This window comes from Hylobates moloch, unplaced genomic scaffold, assembly GCF_009828535.3.
Source record: "Hylobates moloch isolate HMO894 unplaced genomic scaffold, HMol_V3 SCAFFOLD_2, whole genome shotgun sequence".
NCBI lineage: Eukaryota > Metazoa > Chordata > Mammalia > Primates > Hylobatidae > Hylobates > Hylobates moloch.
Window position 1 is genome coordinate 135,130,253 of NW_026652277.1, and position 23,855 is coordinate 135,154,107.

At 37.5% G+C, this 23,855-nt stretch overlaps 1 protein-coding gene across 3 annotated transcripts in view; it reads right to left on the reverse strand.

The window, feature by feature from the left end:
* Nucleotides 1-23,855, reverse strand: part of ROS1 (ROS proto-oncogene 1, receptor tyrosine kinase) — a 145,518-nt gene that overhangs the window by 71,857 nt on the left and 49,806 nt on the right. For 2 of the 3 annotated variants that reach the window (XM_032165650.2, XM_058430549.1), the window contains 8 exons: nt 12,022-12,236; nt 11,527-11,687; nt 11,010-11,154; nt 8,561-8,823; nt 6,308-6,371; nt 5,769-5,971; nt 3,772-3,977; nt 2,654-2,940 (listed from right to left, as the gene is read on the reverse strand). In XM_032165650.2, the coding sequence (XP_032021541.1) occupies nt 2,654-2,940; nt 3,772-3,977; nt 5,769-5,971; nt 6,308-6,371; nt 8,561-8,823; nt 11,010-11,154; nt 11,527-11,687; nt 12,022-12,236 (1,544 nt within the window). Of the gene's footprint in view, nt 1-2,653; nt 2,941-3,771; nt 3,978-5,768; nt 5,972-6,307; nt 6,372-8,560; nt 8,824-11,009; nt 11,155-11,526; nt 11,688-12,021; nt 12,240-23,855 lie in introns of all 3 variants that reach the window. The other variant, XM_058430548.1, reaches the window with a different exon arrangement.

Sequence of the window (23,855 nt, forward strand, 5' to 3'; positions counted from 1 at the left end):
TTAACTAGCTGGAATGAAATCATGGGAGGGTGACTAGGACAAAGATTTAGATGCCACATTGCCTGGGGAGCAATTGAAGATACTTGAATTTTTCCTCCAAAGCAAATGCTTGATTCCAGCATGGTGGCTCACGTCTGTAATCTCAGCACTTTGGGAGGTCAAGGCAGGCAGACTGCTTGAGCCCAGGAGTTCAAGCCTAGACTGGGCAGCATAGCAAGACCCTGTCTCTATAAAAAAAATACTAAAATTAGTGAGGCATGGTAGTGTCCACCTGTAGTCCCAGCTACTTGGGAGGCTGAGGCAAGATGATCACCTGAGCCTGGGAGATGGAGGCTGCAGTGAACCATGATTGCACCACTGCACTCCAGCCTGGGCAACAGAGTGAGACCGTGTCTCAAAAAAAAAATGCTTACAATGAGCTACAACAGTTATCTCTACGTAGTTGAATGGCTATCATGTGGAAAGTGATTAAATTATTCTTTGTAAATTTAGAGGTAAGAACTAAGACTAATGAATGGGAGAAATGAAGGGAAGACTGGCTAAATACAAGAAAAAAACTAATATTCAGAATTGTCCAAAAGCTTAAACAGACTTCCTTATAAAGTAGCAGGGTTTTTTAAAGAAACAGTTGTTTAAGCATGACTATTTTTAAAGAAAAAATTTCTTGTAACATCATAACATCTAAATGATCCCTAAAATTGTTCTAATTTTCTAATTTTAGGATTTTAATTACAGGTTTATGAAAAACTGGCCAGTTTTATACATATATAATGGTCTACTAGGTAATTCTTGTGTCTTGTGTATCAAATATTAAAGAAAAAATTATTCTGATACTTGTTAAAATGGTAAGAAAGACTTTAGTCAAGACAAGTGCAATAGCGCACTAGGAAAGACAAATATTGCAACATAACAAAGACAGTTGGGGTTTTTATAGCCAAAAAACTGAGTGAGGAAGTCACTGGGTGGAAAAATACTAAGAGACAGCCTCCAGGACAGGGCAATCCTTGTCAAATCAGCCTAAAGGGATTTTTGCTAAAGGCAGGCCAAGAACCTAAACAGGATTCTTACTTAAATCAGACCAATGTCCATCAAGGGTGGGAGAGGAAGAACTTGATCAGGTATCAGTGGTAGGGGTTCTCTCTAAACTGACTTTGTAGGATTCTTGCTAAAACTGAACTCAGCAAGGAGGGACACATGAAGACCAAGGTTGAGGCCTAGTCAAGAAGAGGACTCAGAGGAGCATAACCACATTTTGATCAAGGAAAGGGTCTTTGTCACAGGTTTAACAGAAACAAGTAATATACCTAAGGAGGAATCATTCAAAACATTACCTCTATCATTAAATCTATTTAATGATAGGAATTGTTTCTAAAAGGCCTCTAAACATAGGAACTGCTTCTAAAAGGCCTTGATTGACATGTCAACAAAACCTATATACAATTATAACACATACACACATATTTGCAATTTCAAAACTTTACTGTATAATCTAGCAATGACCAATAGATTTCAGTGATGATGGAAATGTTTTATGCCTACATTGTCCAATACAGTGGCCATTAGCTATTTGAGACTTTTGAGCACTTGAAATTTAGCTAGCGTGACTGAGAGATTAAAATGTTTAATTTTATTTAATTTTAATTTTTTTTTTGAGACAGTCTTACTCTGTCATCCAGGCTGGAGTGCAGTGGCACCACCTTGGCTCACTGCAACCTCCACCTCCTGGTTCAAGTGAGTCTTCCTGCCTCAGCCTCCTGAGTAGCTGGGATTATAGGCATGCACCACTATGCCCAGTTAATTTTTGTATTTTTAGTATAAACAGGGCTACACCATGTTGGCCAGGCTGGTCTTGAACTCCTGACCTCAAGTGATCTACTCACCTTGGCCTTCCAAAGTGCTGGGATTACAGGCATGAGCCACTGCACCTGGCCTTAATTTCAATTAATTTAAACTTAAATAACCACATGTGCCTAGTGATTACCACACTGGGCAATGAAGAGTAATTTTAAGAGTATATGGGATATTTAGAGTATATATTTTTTTCTGTTGAATTACTCCTAATTAGGAGACTTCCAAATTGTACTCGACTTTCGAATATTTATTCTACAAGCATGTGAATTTCAACAAATACACGCAGGTATTGACCAACTCATGTTGAAAGTGGAATCTATGGGATCATCAAAGTGGAGATAATTTAGGATAGCGGGAAGATCATGCATGTTGTAGTTAGACCCAGTTTCAACTCCTACTACCTAACTGTGGCCCTTGGGAAAAGTTACCTTACTTTTCTCAGCCTCAGTTTCCTCATCTGTAAAATGAGGATATTAGTACCTACTGCACTGAGGTATTATGAAGATTAAATAAAATAATGCATTTAGTACATGCTGAGAATATGCAGTTAAGCTCATTAAATTGTAGCTCTATTATTAATTACAATTTTTTAAAACACAGATTTAGAAAATTATGTGAATGCCTACATACAATTTTCCTGGAAACAACTTGATTTGAATTCTGTAAGAACACTTGGCATGGTACAGAGCAAATATCATATGTATATTCTTTTGAGTATATGGGGAATGCAAGCCCTTTGTAAATGCAATTGAAGGGGCTGCTCTTATTAACACATATCTGTGCACATACATCAGCATCTTACCGAGCATAGCAGGTACTGTGATAACTCTCCAACACTGACAGCCTTCCAGATCCATTGCCCAGATCTCTTGTGCTTTGGCAAAGTATATCAATGGTTTCTCTAGGTTAGAGGTATCAATAGCCATTGCTCCACTTAACTCAAATTCAGTCACATTACAAGAACATTGATTCCTTTTGTTTTGTTGGTTTGTAGCTGTGGGTTGCAGAATTTGGTGCAAGGTGTGATTGATAATACTGTAGTAGAACATCTGGTAGCCAAAACTGGAAACTTCTGTCCAATACAAGCGACTATAGAGGAAAAAAAGTCCCCCCAACTTAATGAGCAAAATACATCATTTCAAATATTGGTTTCTAATGCAGAGCAACCATTCCTAATGACTGTGAGAGACAAATGGAGCCTTTGGAGAGAACATGGTCAAGTTTTCAATAACCATTTTCTGAGATGGAAGAAGTCACAAGAAGTCTAACTTGTAGCATTTCCAATGATTTCTCAATAGATGTGTTTACAACTAAAGTCTTGGAATATAATGACCTTAGGTGCTATATTAAAAGGCCCACTTAATAACTAAAATATAAAATATATTTGCATAATTTTCATCAATGTCCATCTCTATTCCCCTCCTCTCATGTTTGTTTCTGCTTCTTAATACAAGTTAATGATCTAGTTTTAAAATAGCCTATCCCCATGCTTATGGCACAAACAGAAATGTATCTTTCCAGCCTGGGAAATTGCTACTTATGTGCTAAAAGGAAACTTTAAAGCTCACCTTATGAGGATATTAGTTAAACTAAGATGGATGAGCACAGAATAACTTTTGCTGTGCAAGTCCATCTGTTCCTGCTCATCTCTTGCCACCGACTCAATCCTCTTCTTGTCCTTGCCAACTGATGATGTTATTGCATTCACGAGCATAAAAATCTGCTATTGTTTCCTGTTAGGTAATTAGCCTAACTTTGTTAGGCTTACTTACTATACTTACTTACTATAACATAGTGGGCCAAGAGCCCTAAGCATCTTATTTTCCCATAATTGTCTTCTACTATTAAACCAAAAACATTACACTAAATATATCTACATCTATTTCATCACAATATAAAAAGATACTTGCATTTACATACCTTAAAAAAGGATATACAGAAAAAGAAATTATTGTTGAATTCCTATTGTGAATCTTCACCTCTCTGGGGTATTTCACCTTGTGTTCAAGATCAACATCAAATATTTGCATTCCATTTTGCGATTCTTTCAGTGCAAAGTAGAGGTGCCTTGAAATCCAGTCAATTGTAATAACTGTGATATCAAAAACCAGTGAATCTTGGAAAAGCTTAACAACAGGTAGAGAACACAGCCAAGAAGAGAGTGGTTATTTTTTATTTGAAGACTTTTCTATATTCACCCATATCATTTGTTAACTGCACTTCTCATTTGTAATCCCAAACCTCAGCAATCTGGATAGTATACCATTGTAACGTGGGCACTCTTCACACATTTTTCCTAAATGATTTTAACCATCATGGCTTTAACTGCAATCTACAAACCAGTGCTACAAATTTATATCTTCAGACAAGATGTTTAATGAGTTACTGATTCAAATATTAAACTGCCTACTGTACATTTCCATATGAATTATCCCAGAAAACAGACTTCATCACCCACCCCAAAACCTCTTTTTCTCCTGCATTTTATATTTTTATGGATTTTCAACACCCACCCAAGGAGCTAATCCTGACAAATATGGTCCTCCTTGACTTCTTCTTCTCATTACTACCCATAGTAAACTAGTCCCCTTCTTTTTTTTTTGGAGATGGAGTCTGGCTCTGTCACCCAGGCTGGAGTGCAGTGGCATGATCTTGGTTCACTGCAACCTTCACCTCCTAGGTTCAAACGATTCTCCTGCCTCAGCCTCGCGAGTAGCTGGGACTACAGGCGTGCACCATCACGTCCAGCTAATTTTTATATTTTTAGTAGAGACAGGGTTTCACCATGTTGGCCAGGCTAGTATCGAATTCCTGGCATCCAGTGATCCACCTGCCTTGGCCTCCTACAGTGTTGGGATTACAGGTGTGAGTCACTGCACCCAGCTTGAACTAGTCCCATTTTAAATGTCCAGTTTGTCATCTCCTTTCTCACCTCATGCTCATCCCTATAACATTTTCTACCTGGATTTCTTTGACAGCCTCCTAATTGTCTCAAACTTAACCCTCTCTAAGTCACTATTCACAATGCTAACAGACAGGCCTTTCTAAAACACAACTTGACCATGTTAATGACCCAATAAATATCTTTACTGGCTTGCTGTTGGCTTCTAGAATGACACCTGCCTCCTTAGCACAGTAAAGGAGGCCCATTATGCTCAGGCTCCCACCTCTCCAGACTTCCCACCTTCCTTTCACTCCACCTCATCCAAACACTCTATGGTTCTTTGTTTTCCTGTCTTTGTACCCCCTCAGCCTTCACCTGTCTCATCTTTGTTTCCAAGATGTTTTTCCATTCTACCAACACCAAGCCAACCTAGACTATGTGTTCATTCTCGGTGATTCCACCACATCCTGCTCTCAGCACAACAGTTATCCTAGTCTGTCTTCACTATCAGTTAACATTTAGTGAATGCCTAATGTCAGGCATTGTGCTAAGTGCATTACGTGGATTATCTCATTTAATCTTCATGGGAACCCTATGATGAGGTATTACTTAACCACAGAGGTTAAATAACTTGCCAGTGGTCACAAATCTAGTAAGTAGTAGAGCCCAAATTGTATTCTAGGTAGTCAAATTCCAAAACTCACCTTCTTAATCACTAGGCAATACTGCCTTCCTAGTGTTGGACTAATACTAGACTGGGTTTATTAAGAGCAAAGCCTATAAACTTTCACCTATAATATCCCAGGCTCTAACACAGCATCCTAAACCCAGTAACTATTTGCTAACTGAGTGTCGAATGACATTTGCCCAAAATGTAGTCTGTATTCATTTGTGGCTAAATAATTATACAATATCTGTCCTTTTCATTCTAATCTTAATAACTAAATCGTCTTCCAGTCATTTTAACTATAGAGTAGTGTCATATGCAAATACTTCACTTCCTTTATTTCGAAAGAATTACATAGTGAAATACCTCAGAGCTAGAACGATTGTGCAAGTTCAGAAGAAAGAGTGAGTTCCCTTCAGCATAATATCCCATCTCATTATCAGCTGTGTAGCAAATGGCACTGATAATTCTTTCTGCTGAAAACGTCCACACAACTTGATTTTGATCCATATCTAAAAAAACTATCTTGTTACCAAGAAGAGTTATGAGATGAGGAAATGGGTTGATTTCTGAAAGCAAAAAACATGTAGATAATATGCATGAGAAAACTAACTTTAGCTTAGCAAAGTCTCTTGATTTAATATCCGGCAGTTTTGAAGTCCATGGGCTCCCTTTGGTTCCTCTAATACATCTGTCTCAGTGACAACCTTGTAGGCTCTTCTACCCCAGGTTTATTTAAACATATTTTGGTGATGTTTTGGGGTCAAAAACATGTTTTTGATCTAAACTTTAGTTCAGAGACAGTGTTCATATCCCTAAAGGTACCAATGGGAAAACACACACACACACACACACACACACAAGCCTCTAAATTATTATTTGCACAGATTTTAGAAAACAAATACCTGATGTTGTAGACTTTACAACGTCAGCAAATGGTCCTGGCCCTTCAGATGTAAAGGCCCTAACCTAAAGAAAAGGAAACAAAAACTGCATTCAATAGTGTTCTCCTTGGCAACAATTAAGTTCTGAGACTGAGAGATTACTAAATGTTTCATTTCACACTCCTGATACACAATATTAATAGTTTCAAATAGTTATTGACATTAATATACAGCAATATAAATCACCAAGAGAAAAAATATTGCTCTATATTTATGTTGATAGATTTTTTATCTAGAAAAGTGCAAGAATTGGAACAAATCTCTCTTGCTAAAAAATGAATTTCTAAAAATGTCTGGGGATTTAATGTACAGCACGGATGGTGATGAATGTCTAATTAATTCAATTGTGATAATTACACAATGCATACATTTATCAAGTCATGCTGTACAGCTTGAATATATATATGTCAATTGAATATTTTTAAATAAAATAAGGCCATTATTTTCAAAATTAATTACATAGAACATTTAACAGAAATAAAACTGTACAAATTATGATAAACTTCCATTTTTCTTGAATTCAACAACTAGAAGCTTCAAAAAACTAAATTTCCAGACTTTTTAAAAAGAGTAACTTTTAAAAATAATTAAATCTTACATTTGAAAATGACTGTGCATTTCAAACCAGTTTCACATACATTGCCTCTTTTGATCTTCACAACTACTAAGAGTAGAAACTGGACCAGGGTACTAATAAAGGTAAGTAACTCATGCACAATGACATATGTAGAAACTGGCATCAGAACCAAGTCTTCTGAGGTCTGCGTACATTTTTTCCCATTGGGCCATGCCACATTCTAACAGTAAAGTTTATTTTTTTTTTTAGATATTTTCTATTATGTAATAAATTATTTCCACTTCCAAACCTTGCATATGTACAGTAGCCTGCAAAGAAAATTGACATCTATAATGGTGGACTCAAAATATAAAGCCCCAAGTGCTTTATCAATAAAACATTGTATTATTTTTATTATACTTTTAGTAATAAACACATTTTACTATATTTTATATATTACTATCTGTGTATGATTTATAATGGTGCATATATATATAGTAGTGTTTACCTTTGTACAAAACTGTGTTAAATGAAACTAATATATATCCATGCATATCACTTTGCATGGTTCCATGGTGACCAAAATTTGAAACTATATATCTGTATACATATTTATATTATATATTCTATATACATACTATATATTCTATATATAGACACACTTAACCAGAATATTTATTTTACCAAAACACTCCTAATTTTTACCAAATAGGAACGTGTACTATCTTTAACTTTCATGTATAACTTATTTGATTAATATATGTAGACAATAAATTATCAAAATAATTATTAAATTAGAATTTTATGAAAAGAAAAACAAATCCCTACGCAACTGAAATCTCCAAAACACTCCCCAAGATGTTATTTTCCCCAAAAATAAATGGTGGAAAGCATTATAGCAGAGTGCTTTCCAGCCACACAGCTTTGGTAATTGACTGATACTCTCAACGACTTAACTTTTTCTTTATAGTATGAGGATCAAATGAGATAATGAATACAAAAGTACCTACTGTGGTGCAAGGCCCATAGTGATTTTATTGAAAAATAATGGTTTATCAAAATAACACGTGTACCCCAAATGTATGTACAACTATAATATATATCAATAAAAAATGTAAAATAAATCAGTAATGTGTAACATAGAAAAATTAAAATCGTGATACAGCTTCAAAAGAAAAGCAAAAAGAAAAAGAATGACTTACTCTGAATTTGCAAAGTTCCCTGAATGTGAGAAAGTTGTGAAAATGTCCTTTACCCAAGCAATCCCCTCTTGCCTCTCTACTTTTGCTGCCCACTTGACCTCTTTGATGACAATATACCTAAATTATTGACAGGGTGGCAGAATTCTTAACCTAGTCCTTTAGTTATTCTTCTGTTTGCACTATTTTTTTTTACTGCAGTCTTCTTGAATGGAATAAAAATGAATTCCTGCATATTAATCCTCAATAAGTCCACTTTCCATTTCTTTAGCAGTTTAGTCACTCTTACCTGAATTATCTCCATTAATTTTCTCATATAATTTTAAAAAACCATAGCGGCCAATCAAAATCTAGGTATGTGTGCCATTTACACTGTAATATATCCCAGAAACACAGTCTTTCCCTCTCCCCACAATGCCGCTATTAAGACTCTCATATCTTCTGTTTTCTCTCTCATACCTGGAAGGCAACAAAGCATCCAGGACTCATGCCTTCGAGTTGAAAAGACATCACTGAGGGAGTGACACTGACAGCAATCCAGTCTTCACATGTTTTGTTTGTAATACTTTGATTGGATATATTGTAGAAAATTTCAAATTTTGTTAACACCCCATTTTCATGCTTAGGTTTGTTCCACCTAAATTCCACCACAACTTCATTCTTGTTGCAGCATTTTCCACTTGGTAATATAAATATTCTGGGGTTCTCTGGTGCTGATGGAACTGAAAAGTAGAGGCACAGGTAGAGCAGAAAAGAATATAAGACTGACTTTTACCACTTATAATGAGATGGTAAACAACTTAACAATATATCTCATTCCAGGCAGTATTTATTACATTCTTAAAGATCTTCAGGAGAGAATATTCCATAGATTTCTTCAGGAACCCATCCTGATAATTTCAGCACATCTGACTGACAGGCAAGACTTCCTTATGTTCAACTCAAATCCTTCCTACTACACTTAAGCACGCTTTTCTTGTCTGTGCCTTGTGTAGATGGAAAGTGTCTGGTTCTCCCTATAAAATGCAACATTCACTTTCATCCTGACAGAGTGATTTCAGTGAAGGTGAAAATGTCATCATCAGGATGGATGGCAGTAAGTCTCACCAGTCTTCAGCCAGTTCAGGGTGTAAAACACAGCATAAATCAGAGACCTAGGCCCTGTCACTCTGAAGTCCCTAGGAAGCAGAAAGTTTTAGGGGAAGCTAATAGTATCCCAAGAGTAAGGTTTGGGAGTATTCATTTATTCTAGAGCCAAATGAAGCAATGCATTATCTCTCAGTCCTTTATTCAAGAGAAATGTCTCTGCCTGATTTCTAAGTCATTCTCTCTAGATGGCCCTCTCCTCTCTTAGGACTCCTCCACAAGGTCTTCACTCCCTCTCTGATCACAATCACATTGCTATTTAATGTTTAACACTCACACTATTATTCAATCTCCAAGCCTTCTTACATTAGGCTTCTCTTCTCACATGGGATACCTCTTCTTGCTCCATCTTTCAGGGTGCACTAAAGTTTCCATTTCCCAAAGGCATCTTCTCTCTTAAGAATGCCTGAGGCAGCTTGATATAGGTGAAGATTTCATAGGTTTGGCTACTCATTTTATGCCACTGCTGCTCAGGTATAAACTCTCTAGTATCTATTATCATTTGCTGTGCATGTGTTTATCTCTTCCCTGTTTTATGAGCTCCATCAGAGAAAGCATCTCTTCTTATTCCTTGTTAAATCTTCCCAAATCTAGTATAGAACTGGCACACAGTAAGTGGTTAATAAATATCGGTCAATTTGGATAATTTCCTGGCTATATTGTAAATTTCCTGAAGGCAAAGGCCAAATCTTGTCATCCTTTCTATTGCCTCCAATATCCAGCAGAGTGCTGTTGACTCTTGCTCTCGCTGGATCCCCTGATAGATGCAGTCAAGTCCATTTCCACAGGACAATTCAACCAAGCTGATATCCCAAGGAAATCTCAAGCAGAACATTCCTGGATCCAATGCTTACTGCTTCGGAACCTGCCCAGGCCCTACTGTGTTCCTGTTGTGTGATTCATAGACGAATGTTGTTGAAATAATCTTAATAGTAAAAAATACAATGGGGAATGGATATCTATATTTATTAAGGTCTTACCACCTGCCAAATCCTGTATTAGCTTTACATAAATTAAATCCATCATACTATCATTTACCAACATTTGTAAAAGTGACTGGAGATTTGATGAAACTGTAGTGAAAAGTCCAGATTAAGTCCCAGCCCAGCCACTTAGTAACTATTTTATTTGGGCAACTGCTAGGCTTTTATTCTCTTTCTTGCATAATCAAGATAATAAGACTTTCCTACCCACCTCAGAGCTATGTGAGGATCAAATGAAATATGTTTCTGACATATGATAGGTATGTAGTAAATAGTTAACAAAGGAGTGATACGTAAAAATGTGTTTTGTACACTTTAAGGTGATACACACATGTAATGATATGGCTAGTATCCTTTTAAAAATATCTTTTCCCCAAAACATTAAATTTAGATATCAGTTATTCATCTGCAGAAGATTCTGAGTCACCATCTATGAGAACAGTCTGCCTTCCAAGAAAACTGTCTCTGCCCTTAAATGCCCATTTTCCTTATAAAGGATTTTGCAAATTACCTGAAATATGCATCTGCATCTTCTATATCACTACAATCAAATGAAATGGCTGTTAAGAAATCTTTGAAATATTCTTTTGGAATAAATTATGCATATTTATGTTAATGGAGCTATTCTAATCTCCAAAAAGTCATTGAAAGGGTGTTAGATCTAAACACATCTACAAAACTGAAAGTTATTTTTAAATATCAACTATCCATTCCAGATCATGAAAAGTGAGATTCTGCTTTTTTTTAAAAAACAAAAAGACAGATTTTAACCCCTGTACCTGTTTCAGGTGCTCGAAGTGACAGAGATGTTTTGGGGCCCTTTCCCCAGTAGGTATAAGGAGTGACAGAAAGATTAAATAAGGTATAAGGTTCCAGTCCTTCCACAGTAAATACAGGTAAAGAGTGTTGTTCACTAGCCAAGCACTAAAATATAAACAGAAAACATTATTGTCTCAGGGAGAGAATTATAAAATCTTTCATTCCTTATTATCTAAAATCTCCAAACTTTGGTTCACATGTAAAATCAAAATTTACAATTCTGGAAGTGCTAATTTTGGCAAGTTCTATGTTGTGCCACACAGACCAGTTAAAGTGTATCCAGCACAGTAGTTAGCACCAAGCAGAGACTGGCTGTAAACAAGTCTTCTGGGGAATAATCTTAATAACCAAATGCTATGGGAATGACAAAGAAGATGGGCTTGGCTAAGTCAAGATGGTACAGGTCAGTGTGGGCAGGGCTGACACAGATGGTACAGTCTGTTTGGGAAATGAAAGTTAGTAGAACCAACACCATACCTTAGAATGAGCACTAAATTCTACACTGTAGAAAACCACACCCCAGTCTACTGCAGGGGGACCATTCCACAGGATTTGAAAATTTGAAGCATTTCCTTCAACTCTAAATGAAGACTCTTGAACAGAATCTGGAATAACCTTAGGGGTAAAGGAAAAGTTCCCTACAGGATGAAAGAAAAAAAAGAAATAGGAGAAAAAATTGGGGATTATTGAGCAATATAGAAATCACAGAAAATCAATAGTAATTACTAATGATTAGAACTGAAACAAAATTTTTTGTTTCTTTAACATATCCTGAAAAAAATCATCTTTTTCTGACTTTTTCAGGCTGTAAATTTGGATTAAGATTAAACTCACTGCAAGCAAACCAACTGAAATTACTGAAGCCTTACTCCTCTTAAAACTTAATTCTTAAGAAAAAAAAATATCCCAACCTAAACATTTATTTAACCAAAGGTATAATGGAGCAGGGTAAGCAGGAATGAAATACTGTACCTGGCAGAGGCTTAAGGGATGTCTGAATAATTGTGAACTGATTAAATTTGGCTGGTTCCAAAACAGAGACACTGGTTTTCTGACCTATTTCCTGAGTTGTGATAATCCTAAAGCCATTGATCCAGAACAGCCGACCACTATAGTACATCAGTGCATTCTGGGAAATTTCAGAAGTACTCCAGGCTGCAAATTCTGTGATGGTGGTATCCCCAGTGCTGCTAAAACATAACACCAATTAGTGTGTGTTTCTGGAGTGGTGGAAGGGCTGGTCCATGCAAGTACTCATGAGAATATATGTTTGTGAGTGTCTGTGCGCATTTGCGTACATTAAAATAAAGAAAATACTTTCTAACAATTATTGTCTTTTTTGGTTTCATATTAAGTTGGGTTTTTATTTTACATTTTTTTAAAAGTAGTAAACCTAAAGTAAATTTTCTGGGGGCTTTTCTTGTTTCTTTGAGATGGAGTCACACTCTGTTGCCCAGGCTGGAGTGCAGTGGCATGATCACAGCTCACTGCAACCTCTGCCTTCCAGCTTCAAGATATTCTCCTGTCTCACCCTCCCAAGTAGCTAGGATTACACGCACACACCACTATGCCTGGCTAATTTTTTGTATTTTTAGTTGAGACAGGGTTTCACATGTTGGCCAGGCTGGTCTTGAACTTCTGACCTCAAGTGATCTGCCTGCCTCAGCTTCCCAAAGTGCTGGGATCACAGGCATGAGCACTGTGCTCTCTGGGGGCTTTTCTTATTAATGTGATATTGCAATATCAAGAGTGTTTAGATAGGTTGCAGCTTTTTAAAAAATACTTGTGATTTTGGTAATACTCTACAACAAAGGCACAACCTGGATTCTCATTACTTCATTAGTTCAGAGATTACCTCTTTGGTTTATTCTATGTGCTCCTACAACACTCGCATTAGCATAAGAAAGACATGAAGCAAGGTTCTTACAGGACCTGGAAATAAGGTAATCATCCAGAAATGAAACCCATAAAAACCAATGCCTAAGGTATAAATTTGCCATCTGTAGATGTGAAGCAGAAGGGCTTTGGGACCAACCAATGCAATAAATTAGCCTATAGATGTGAAGTTAGCCTATGGATGTGAAGCAGAAGGGCTTTGGGAACAACCAATGCAATAAATTAGCCTATAGATGTGAAGTTAGCCTATGGATGTGAAGCAGAAGGGCTTTGGGACCAGCCAATGCAATAAATCATGATGGAGACAGCAAGTTAGGATTCAGGTACATGTTCCTTTAAAAAGGAAAGCCTATCGCATTGAGGGATTTGAAAAAAAGACACACCCAAAGAGCAAGAATTTCCAAGCATTTATCCAGAATTGGCAGGAATGACAGCTCTTAAATGTGGTAGCCATGAGGACTCCAGTCCCTAGGCACACAGAATAACTCTGTTATGAGCAGAGTTCATCACTGCTCTGACACTGGCCTGTGTGGGCACCCTTCTAGTCTATCCAACAACCCTCACTCAGATTCCTTGTTCTTAAAGCAACCACCTCACATCTAACCCAGTTCACATGATGCCAAGAAGGCATGGCCTGCATGCCCACATGAGTATTCTCATTTCTGAATGAGACTAGGCCCCACTGGGAATTAATGAATTTGCAATGTAGGGGATTCTTCAGAAACAGAGAGAACTGCATGGAACCCCAGCTCAGCCAATTATTAAATGTTTGACTTCAGGCAAATAATTTAACCTCTCATTGAAGCATCTATTAAATGTGGGTATAACACTAATAAATCTGCATCTGGGTGAAGCTGATCTCATTTCATCACGGTTTTCTCAAGAAATAAAAAGACTGATTTAAAAAAATCAATTCCATGACCCCACCACCCCAAAATGAACAGTGAGGCATAACAAGATGAACAGGGAAAATCAATCCAGAAGGCATGGTCTGTTGAATTGTTTCTCCCCATTGAACCATGCCTTCCTCCTACTCTTGGTTAGTCATCTGATTTACCTGCCATTTATTATTCTAGCCTGCTGGGTCCTTCACTTTATACTATTCACAACTCTCCGTTATTTCAATGTGCTTATCAGTTTCTATAGTTTGATCAAAATACTCCTTTTCAGACTAGGAAATTCAAGTAAAAAACTTTAAATTGTGTTTAGAGGATTTTTCCCTCAGTGGAAGGAAATTTTGCAATTATTTTTGCTTGAAAAATCTGCTTGGTTGTTTCTAAAATTGTAACAGTTGTTTAGTACTCAAAAAAAGAACTATCTCAGTTATCCTCAGAATTTTGGAGTGATAGTTTGATTTTTTTTTTTTAGTGATTTCTGTAAATCATTTTAAAGCATTCACTTTTCTCTCTTTAGAAAAATATAAATAAAAGTTTTGTTTTGAGAATTCCACAGTGCCTCAAATAGGATTACTCTTGTATAAACTAAAGGGAATGGATGTACATAGGAGAGGGAAGAGTAGTTTGAAGGGCAATTCAATTACAATTCTCAAGTTCAGAATATGATGAGTGACAGCAATCAGTTTATCTCATCTCTACTACAGACTAGAGCCGTACTGCTCAGTACAGCAGCAACTAGCTACATGTGACTACTGAGCCCTTGAAATGTGGTTAGTATGACCGAGGAACCAAAAGTTTAATGTTATTTAATTTTAATTAACTTGTGGTAAATTTTAAAACTAATATTTGATTCATATATTATGAATCATGTATAATATATTAAAATATTTTTGAGTATTTTAGAACAAGTATGTAAATCAACTATTTTGCCTGTAAATTTTATGAAATCTAAATACAGATCAAAGATTTTCTATGAAAACTTAGTTTGCAAATTAAGATATGCTATAAATGTAAAATACAGACAGGACATCCAAGAATTAATGTGGAAAAAAAGAATATAAAATAACTTTATAATTTTTATTCAGATTGCATGTTGAAGTGACATTTTGATATGTTATCAAAATATTAAAATGTACTATTAAAGTTACGTTTACTTGTTTTTACTTTTTTTTTAATGAGCCAACTGGAATATCTATAATTACATATGTGACTTGCATTATATTTGTATTGGACAAAGCTGATCTAAACTAAAGGGAAGGAAATTTGATTATATGTTAGAAAATACTTTCTCCTTATAAGATGACTCTGGAATCCCAATTTCTATATATAAAATTTCTTTTTTTCCTGATAGGATTAAAAGGCAAGACTTACTTGGAGGGCAAAAGTGCCTGCCCTTTATGTTATCTCACTGGGCGCTGCTATACTCCACTGTACATATATACAAGAAAACATTACTAACCTTGAGATGAGGAAATACATTTTTTAAGAAGGAACTTCCTTCCTCTACTTTATATTGAGTCTGTGGATGCTTGAGGAGCTAGACTCTTAAAGAAACCAGCTCTCCCTGGCTAACACGGTGAAACACCGTCTCTACTAAAAAATACAAAAAATTAGCCGGGCGTGTTGGCGGGCGCCTGTAGTTCCAACTACTCGGGAGGCTGAGGCAGGAGAATGGCATGAACCCAGGAGGTGGAGCTTGCAGTGAGCCGAGATCGTGCCACTGCACTCCAGCCTGGGCGACAGACCAAGACTCCATCTCAAAAAAAAAAAGAAACCAGCTCTCTGGCATATACAGACACAGAGAATGCAGAGAATGGACTATGATCCTTCAGGACACTGTTGCTTTGAACACTGTCTATGTCTCACTTCAGACAGCTTGTTTTGGCAATCAGATTGTCAGTACCTTAAGTTCCTAAGGAAAGGAATAATCAGTTTTCTCTGATTCACAGGTAGGAAACTAGCCAGAGCTATGTGCCATACTTGATATGAAGTAATTGATCAATCAGATTTGTTGTGTTTATGTGCTTATAGGCATTATGTGTGTGTGTGTATATATATATGGATATATACATATCCGTCTACATGCATCCACACGCATATACATATATATACACATCCATATACATATGTATATGTACATGCATATACACATATGTATATACATATATGTATATACGGATGTGTATATGGATATGAATGTATGTAGATATATATGGATATATCCATATGAATGCATACAGATGTATGTGTATAAATCTGTATCTATAGATAGATAAATATACACATACATACACTCCTTTTTCAGAGTATCCATGACTTGGAGTTTTTCTACTTACCAAAAAAAGTAATTTTTATTCTAAAAATATTGTCAGCATTGTCTTCATAAAATACTTATTGAACTTTATGAGACTTTTTGGAATTTTGATGAAAGATACGAATCCTCAATTTCAGAGCACTGACACATCCTAAAGCCTTCTATGAACCCTTTGGGGACCCAAGAACCTAATACCAGAAATCTTTCCTTTAGAGTATATGATATTTTGCTTTATGTTAATCACTTCCTGACCATTCCTCTGATTAACAATGTGATATTAGGAAAATGTATGAACATCTCTGGACCTCAGTGTCCTCATCTATGAAATAAAATGATCTCTAAATTCTCCCTCTAAATTCTGGGTTCTAATGACTTTATGCCCTCTATTTTAATTTTAGATGTGTAACTTCTCCCTTAAAAACTATTAGTTAAATATTTTTAAATTATTAGCTATTTAAACAAGCAGAAGTAAAACATATGACACCAAGAACACTAAGAGTGGGATGGTAAAAATTAGACATATATAAAGTTTTTAAATCATTTATGAAGTGAAGGATATATTTGAATATTGACTTGATAAGCTGAAGATGTATCATGTAAAAAATGCATATTTTAATTTGTAATGCAACCTAAGAAACATAAATAGACATACTTAAAATGTCATTAGAGGAGATAAAATGGAATACTAAAAATTATTTTATCCACCCACAAAAATGGCAAAGAAGTAGAAACGGAGGAACAAAGAGATGAGAGACAAATGGAAGTCACACGTCAAGATAGTAGACTTAAATCCAAACATATTGATAATTATATTAAGTGTAAATAAACCAAATGCCTTAATTAAAATGCAGAAGTTGTTAGATTGCGTAAAAAAGCAAAATCCTATATGTTGTTTACAAGAAAGGCACTTTAAATGTAAAGACTCAGATCAGTTCCCAAAATAGTGAATAGGAGGCAAGGACTAACTTGCAGCTCCCATTCAGATGGACAGAGCAGCATGTGGAGACTCACATTATGAACTCTTGCGCCAAGAACTACCACAAGAACATACCAGGAAAGCCGAGAGAACCCACAGACCCTTTGAAGGAAGAGGCTTGCTGCTGCAGGCTTTGTGAGATATCCAAAAAACTGAGTGCCCAAAGTGTGATATAGGGAGTGTCCACCCCCGAACACACAACCTCTGTGGAAAACCTGAAGGTGCAGGTCATGGGAGAAGGATTTGACCTCACCTGGAGCTGAGGCAAATTTAGAGCCAAGCAAAATATAGCGGTAGAGAAAGCAACAGGAAGAGCCCTGTGGGCACTTGCAGTCCCCAGGGAAGCCATTCCTGACTTTGTCTTGCAGAGATCCTTGGGGAGGGCTGCCAGTGGAACTGGAGAAAGACCATAGGGAGAAGAAAAGTTCCAGCTGAACTTTGTAAAAATTTAAACTGAATACAAAGTTTCCTGGACAGAACCTGGGAAAGGAGGCAAATAGGGAGTGCAGATATGAACACAGAAACCATGACAGGCGGGAGGTATGAAACCTGAAAGCCCTACTTGTTTTTTCAGCAGGGAGGCTTGTAACCTGCAGCAAGTTCTTAGCCCTACTCACGGGCTGCATGGGGGACACGGTGGGAGTGAGACTGGCCTTTCAGGCTGTGTGGGAGTTGGGTGAGGCCGGTCACTGCTGGCTTTTCCCCACTTTCCTGGTGGCCTGTATAACGCAGTAAAGGCAGCCATAATACCCCTGGAAACATAACTCCATCAGCCTGAGAACTACCCCCCCATCCCCTACAGCAGCCACAGCAAACTCCGCCCAAGGAGAGTCTGAGCTCAGACATGCCTAACCCTGCCCCAACTGAGGGTCTTTCTCTACCCATCCTGGTAGCTGAAGACAAAGGACATACTCTCTTGGGGGCTCTATAGCCCCCAAAGTTCAGCATCCCTTTATGATTAAAACCTCAGCAACACTGGCATAGAAGGGGCATATCTTAATGTAATAAAAGCCATCTAAGACAAACTCATGGCCAACATTACACTGAATAGAGAAAAGCCAAAAGCATTCCTTCCGAGAACTGGAACAAGACAAGGATGCCCAGTCTCACCAATCCTGTTCAACACAGTACTGGAAGTCCTAGCCAGAGCAATCAGACAACAAAAAGAAATAAAGGGCATCCAAATCAGTAAAGAGGAAGTCAAACTATCACTGTTTGCTGATGACATGATCATATATCTAGAAAACCCTAAATACTTCTCCATAAAGCTCCTAATACTGACAAATGAATTCAGTAAAGTTTCAAAATACAAAATTAATGTACACAAATCAGTAGCACTCTGTCCGGAACTGGTGGGTTCTTGGTCTCACTGACTTCAAGAATGAAACCACAGACACCTGCGGTGAGTGTTACAGTTCTTAAAGGTGGTGTGTCCAGAGTTTGTTCCTTCTGACGTTCGGACGTGTTTGGAGTTTCTTCCTTCTGGTGGGTTCGTGGTCTCGCTGGCTTCAGGAGTGAAGCTGCAGACCTTCGTGGTGAGTGTTACAGCTCTTAAGGTGGGTGTCCGGAGTTGTTCATTCCTCCCAGTGGGTTCGTGGTCTCGCTGGCCTCAGGAGTGAAGCTTTAGACCTTCAGAGTGAGTGTTACAGCTCATAAAGGCAGTGTGGACCCAAAGAGTAAGCAGCAGTGAGACTTATTGCAAAGAGCAAAAGAACAAAGCCTCCACAGTGTGGAAAGCGACCCATGCAGGTTGCCACCGCTGGCTCGGGCAGCCTGCTTTTATTCCTTTATCTGGCCCCACCCATATCCTGCTGATTGGTCCATTTTACAGAGAGCTGATTGGTCCATTTTGATAGGGTGCTGATTGGTGCATTTACAATCCCTGAGCTAGACACAAGAGTGCTGATTGATGTATTTGCAATCCTTTAGCTAGACATAAAACTTCTCCAAGTCCCCACCAGCTTAGCTAGATACAGAGTGCTGATTGGTGCATCCATGAACCTCGAGCTAGGCACAGAGTGCTGATTGGTGCATATACAATCCTCCAGCTAGACTTAAAAGTTCTCCAAGTCCCCACCCGACTCAGGAGCCCAGCTGGCTTCACCTAGTGTGGATCCTGTGCCAGGGCCACGGGTGGAGCTGCCCACCCATCCTGCACTGTGCGCCTGCACTCCTCAGCCCTTGGGCAGTCAATGGGGCCGGGCGCCACGGAGCAGGGGTGGCGCCCATCGGGGAGGCTTGGGCTGTGCAGAAGCCCACCACGGGGGGACTCGGTCATGGCAGGATGCAGGTCCCGCCCTGCCCCGCAGGGAGGCGCTGAGGCCCGGTGAGAATTCGAGCGTGGTGTGGGCAGGCCGGCAGTGCTGGGGGACCTGGTGCCCCCTCCACAGCTGCTGGCCTGGGTGCTCAGCCCCTCACTGCCTGGGGCCGGTGGCACCGGCCAGCCACTCTGAGTGTGGGGCCCACCAAGCCTGCACCGACCCAGAACTCGCATTGGCCCGTGAGCACCACATGCAGCCCCGGTTCCCACCTGTGCCTCTCCCTCCACACCTCCCCACAAGCAGAGGGAGCTGGCTTCCGCCTCGGCCAGCCCAGAGAGGGGCTCCCACAGTGCAGTGGCGGGCTGAAGGGCTCCTCAAGCATGGCCAGAGTGGACGTCGAGGCCAAAGAGGTGCTGAGAGCAAGCGAGGGCTGCTAGCACGTTGTCACCTCTCAGCACTGCTATACACCAACAGCGACCAAGCTGAGAATCAAATCAATAATTCAACCCCTTTTACAATAGCTGCAAAAATATACTCACAAATGTACCTAAGAAGATAAAAGACTTCTACAAAACTACACAATACTGCTGAAAGAAATCATAGATGACACAAACAAATGGAAACACATCCCATGCTCATGGATGGGTAGAATCAATATTGTGAAAATGACCATACTGCCAAAAGCAATCTACAAATTCAATGTAATTCCCATTGAAATACCAGCATCATTCTTCACAGAACAAGAGAGAACAATCCTAAAATGCATATGGAACCAAAAAAGAGCCCACATAGCCAAAGCAAGACTAAGCAAAAAGAACAAATCTGGAGGCATCACATTACCTGACTTCAAACTGTACTATAAGGCTATAGTCACCAAAACAGTATGGTACTTGTATAAAAATAGACACACATATGAAAGTAACAAAATAGAGAACCCGGAAATAAAGCCAACTGATCTTCGACAAAGCAAACAAAAACTAAAGTAGGGAAAGGATACCTTATTCAACAAATGGTGCTGGGATAATTGGAAAGCCACACGTAGAAGAATGAAACTGGATCTTCCATCTCTTGCCTTATACAAAAATCAACTCAAGATGGATCAAAGACTTAAATCTAAGACCTGAAACCTTAACAGTTCTAGAAGATAACATCGAAGAAACCCTTCTAGACACTGGCTTAGGCAAAGACTTTATGATAAAGAACCCAAAATCAAATGCAACAAAAACAAAGATAAATAAATGGAACTTAATTAAACTAAAAAGCTTCTGCACAGCAAAATAATCAGCAGAGTAAACAGACAACCCACAGAGTGGGAGAAAATATTCACAAACTATGTATCTGACAAAGGACTAATATCCAGAATCTACAAGGAACTCACACAAATCAACAAGAAAAAAACAAACCATCTCAAATAATAGATGTTGGCATGGATGTAGTGAAAAGAGAACACGCTTATACTGCTGATGGGAATGTAAACTAGTACAACCACTACGGAAAACAGTGTGAAAATTCCTTCAAGAACTAAAAGTAGATTTACCATTTGATCCAGCAGTCCCACTATTGGGTATCCACCCGAGGAAAAGAAGTCATTATACGAAAAAGATACATGCACATGCATGTTTATAGCAGCACAATTCATGATTGCAAAAATATGGAACCAGTCCAAATGCCCATCAATTAGTGAATAAAGAAAATATGGTGTCTATATATAATGGAATACTACTCAGCCATAAAAAGGAAAAAAATAATGGCATTCATAGCAACCTGGATGGAATTGAAGACCATTATTCTAAGTGAAGTAACCAGGAATGGAAAACCAAAAAGTACATTCTCACTCATAAGTGGAAGCTAAGCTATGAGGATGCAAAGGCATAAGAATGATACAATGGACTTTGGGGATTTGGAGTAAAGGGTGGGAGGAGGGTGAGGGATAAAAGACTACACATCGGGTACAGTGTACACCACTCAGGTGATGGGTTTACCAAAATTTCAGAATTCACCACTAAAGAACTTATCCATGTAACCAAACACCACCTGTTCCCCAAAAACCTGTTGAATTAAAAAATAAAATGTTTTAAAAAGAAAATCTACCTATTGGGTAATATGCTTGTTACCTGGGTAACAATCTGTACCCCAAACCCCCAGGACACACTATCTATAGAACCTACCCGCACATGTACCCCTTAAACTAAAATAAAAAATTTAAAACCAACAATAAAACAATACAATACTCAATGCAGTTAAAAACTAAATAAATGGAAATAGCTGTACTATGCAAACACTAAGCAAAAGAAAGCTGATGTGGCCATAGTAATAGCAGACAAAGGACTCTTTAAGATGAAGAATATTAGCATAGATGAATAGGAGTATTTTATAATGATAAAAAGGCAATATAATTAAGTATATAGATAATCAATATACTAAATATAAAGCACCCAAATACATTAACCAAAAAGAACTGTAGGCAAATCTACAATCATAGTTGGAGACATAGCAAAATTTGTTGAATACAACTAATATAGACCTTGAAAGAAACTCATACTTTTAAATGCCAGTGAGTAGAATGATACAAAAACAATGACCTTTCTTTTCAATCTAAAAAGCTAGAAAAAGAACAGAAAATTATGCCTAAAATAAATAGAAAAGGGAAAATAATAAAAATAAGATTAGAAGTTAATGAAATAAAAAATTGACAATCAGAAAAAAAATCAATAACGCCAGAAACAGATTATTTGAAAAGATAAATAAATCTGATAAACTTTTCGCAGGAGTGATCAAGAAAAAAATGTACCAATAGCAGAAGTATAAGACCCTATAGACATTAAAATGATATTAAGAGGATATTATAAAATTTGAAAACTCATGCAAAATGACAAATTCTTGAAAGCATGAATTACCAAAACTGGCTCAAGAAGAAATAAAAATAAATAGCCTTATATCCTTAAAAGATACTGAATTTGTAATCAAATGATTTTCCATAAAGAAAACTCCAGGTCCAGATGAATTAGCTTGTGGACTTTATCAAAACTAAAGAAGAATTAACAGCAATTCTATACAAATGCTTTCAGAAAATTGAGGAGAGAATGCTTCCTAAGTCATTTTTGAGACTACTCTCTTACTAAAGTATTCTAGAAGAAATCTACTAGGACATGTAAATTAACTTAAAAATGTATAAGATACAAAGTCATATACAAAAAGCAATTGTATTTTCCCACACTAGTAATGAACATTTAGAAAATGGAATTTTAAAAAATAACATACATAAAGCATCAAAAAAATTAGATACCTAGGCATTAACCTAATAAAAGACATGTTAGACATGTACTCTAAAAACTATAAAACACTGCTGAGAGAAATTAAAGAAAACCTAAATAAATGGAGAGATATACCATTTTCATTGATTGGAAGATTAAAAATTTTAAGATATTCATTCTCCCTAAACTGAAAAGAGATTCAAAATTCCCGCAGGATTTATTCTAGAAATTAGTGAGATGATTTTAAAATCTATTTGGAAAGGCAAAAGATCAAGTATAGCCAAAATAAAAATATTGGAAAAGCAAAGCAAAGTAGAATGACTGAATTTGCCTGTCTTCAAGTTTTTCTCTGAATTTACAGTAATCAAGACAATATAGTACTGGCAAAAAGAGTAGACAAATATATCAAAAGAACAGAATAGAGAGTCCAGAAATAGACCTAAACATACACAGTCAAATTATTATTATTATTATTTTGACAGAGTTTCACTCTTGTTGCCCAGGCTGGAGTGCAATGGCACGATCTCAGCTCACTGTAACCTCTGCCTCCCAGGTTCAATTGATTCTCATGCCTCAGCCTTCTGAGTAGCTGGGATTACAGGCGCCCATCACCGTGCTCGGCTAGTTTTTGTATTTTTAGTAGAGACAGGGTTTCACCATGTTGGTCAGGCTGGTCTCGAACTCCTGACCTTAGGCTATCCACCCATGTCAGCCTCCCAAAGTGCTGGGATTACAGGCGTGAGCCACCATGCCTGGCCCAAATTATTTTCAATAAAGGTCCCAAAGCAACTAAATAAAGAAAGAGAAAATCTCTTCAGCAAATGGCGCTAGAACAACTAGATATCCCTACAGAAAGGAAAAAAAGAAAACTTTAACTCGTATCTCACACCATACCCCAAAATAAATTTAAGATGCATTATAGATCTAATCATGAAAGCTAAAACGATAAAGCTTCTAGAAAAAATACAGTATAAAATCTTCGCAACTTTGGGTAGGTTAAGATTTCTTGTAGAAAACACAGAAAGCACAGAATATAGAAAATGCATAAATTGGACTTAATCAAAATGAAATTCTTCTCATCAAAGCACACCACCAGGAAAATAAGCAGATAAACTAAACAAACTAAACACTGAGACAAAATATTCACAACACATATTTTGACAAAGTGCTTATATACAAAACAACCCAATAATGAAAAGACAACTCATT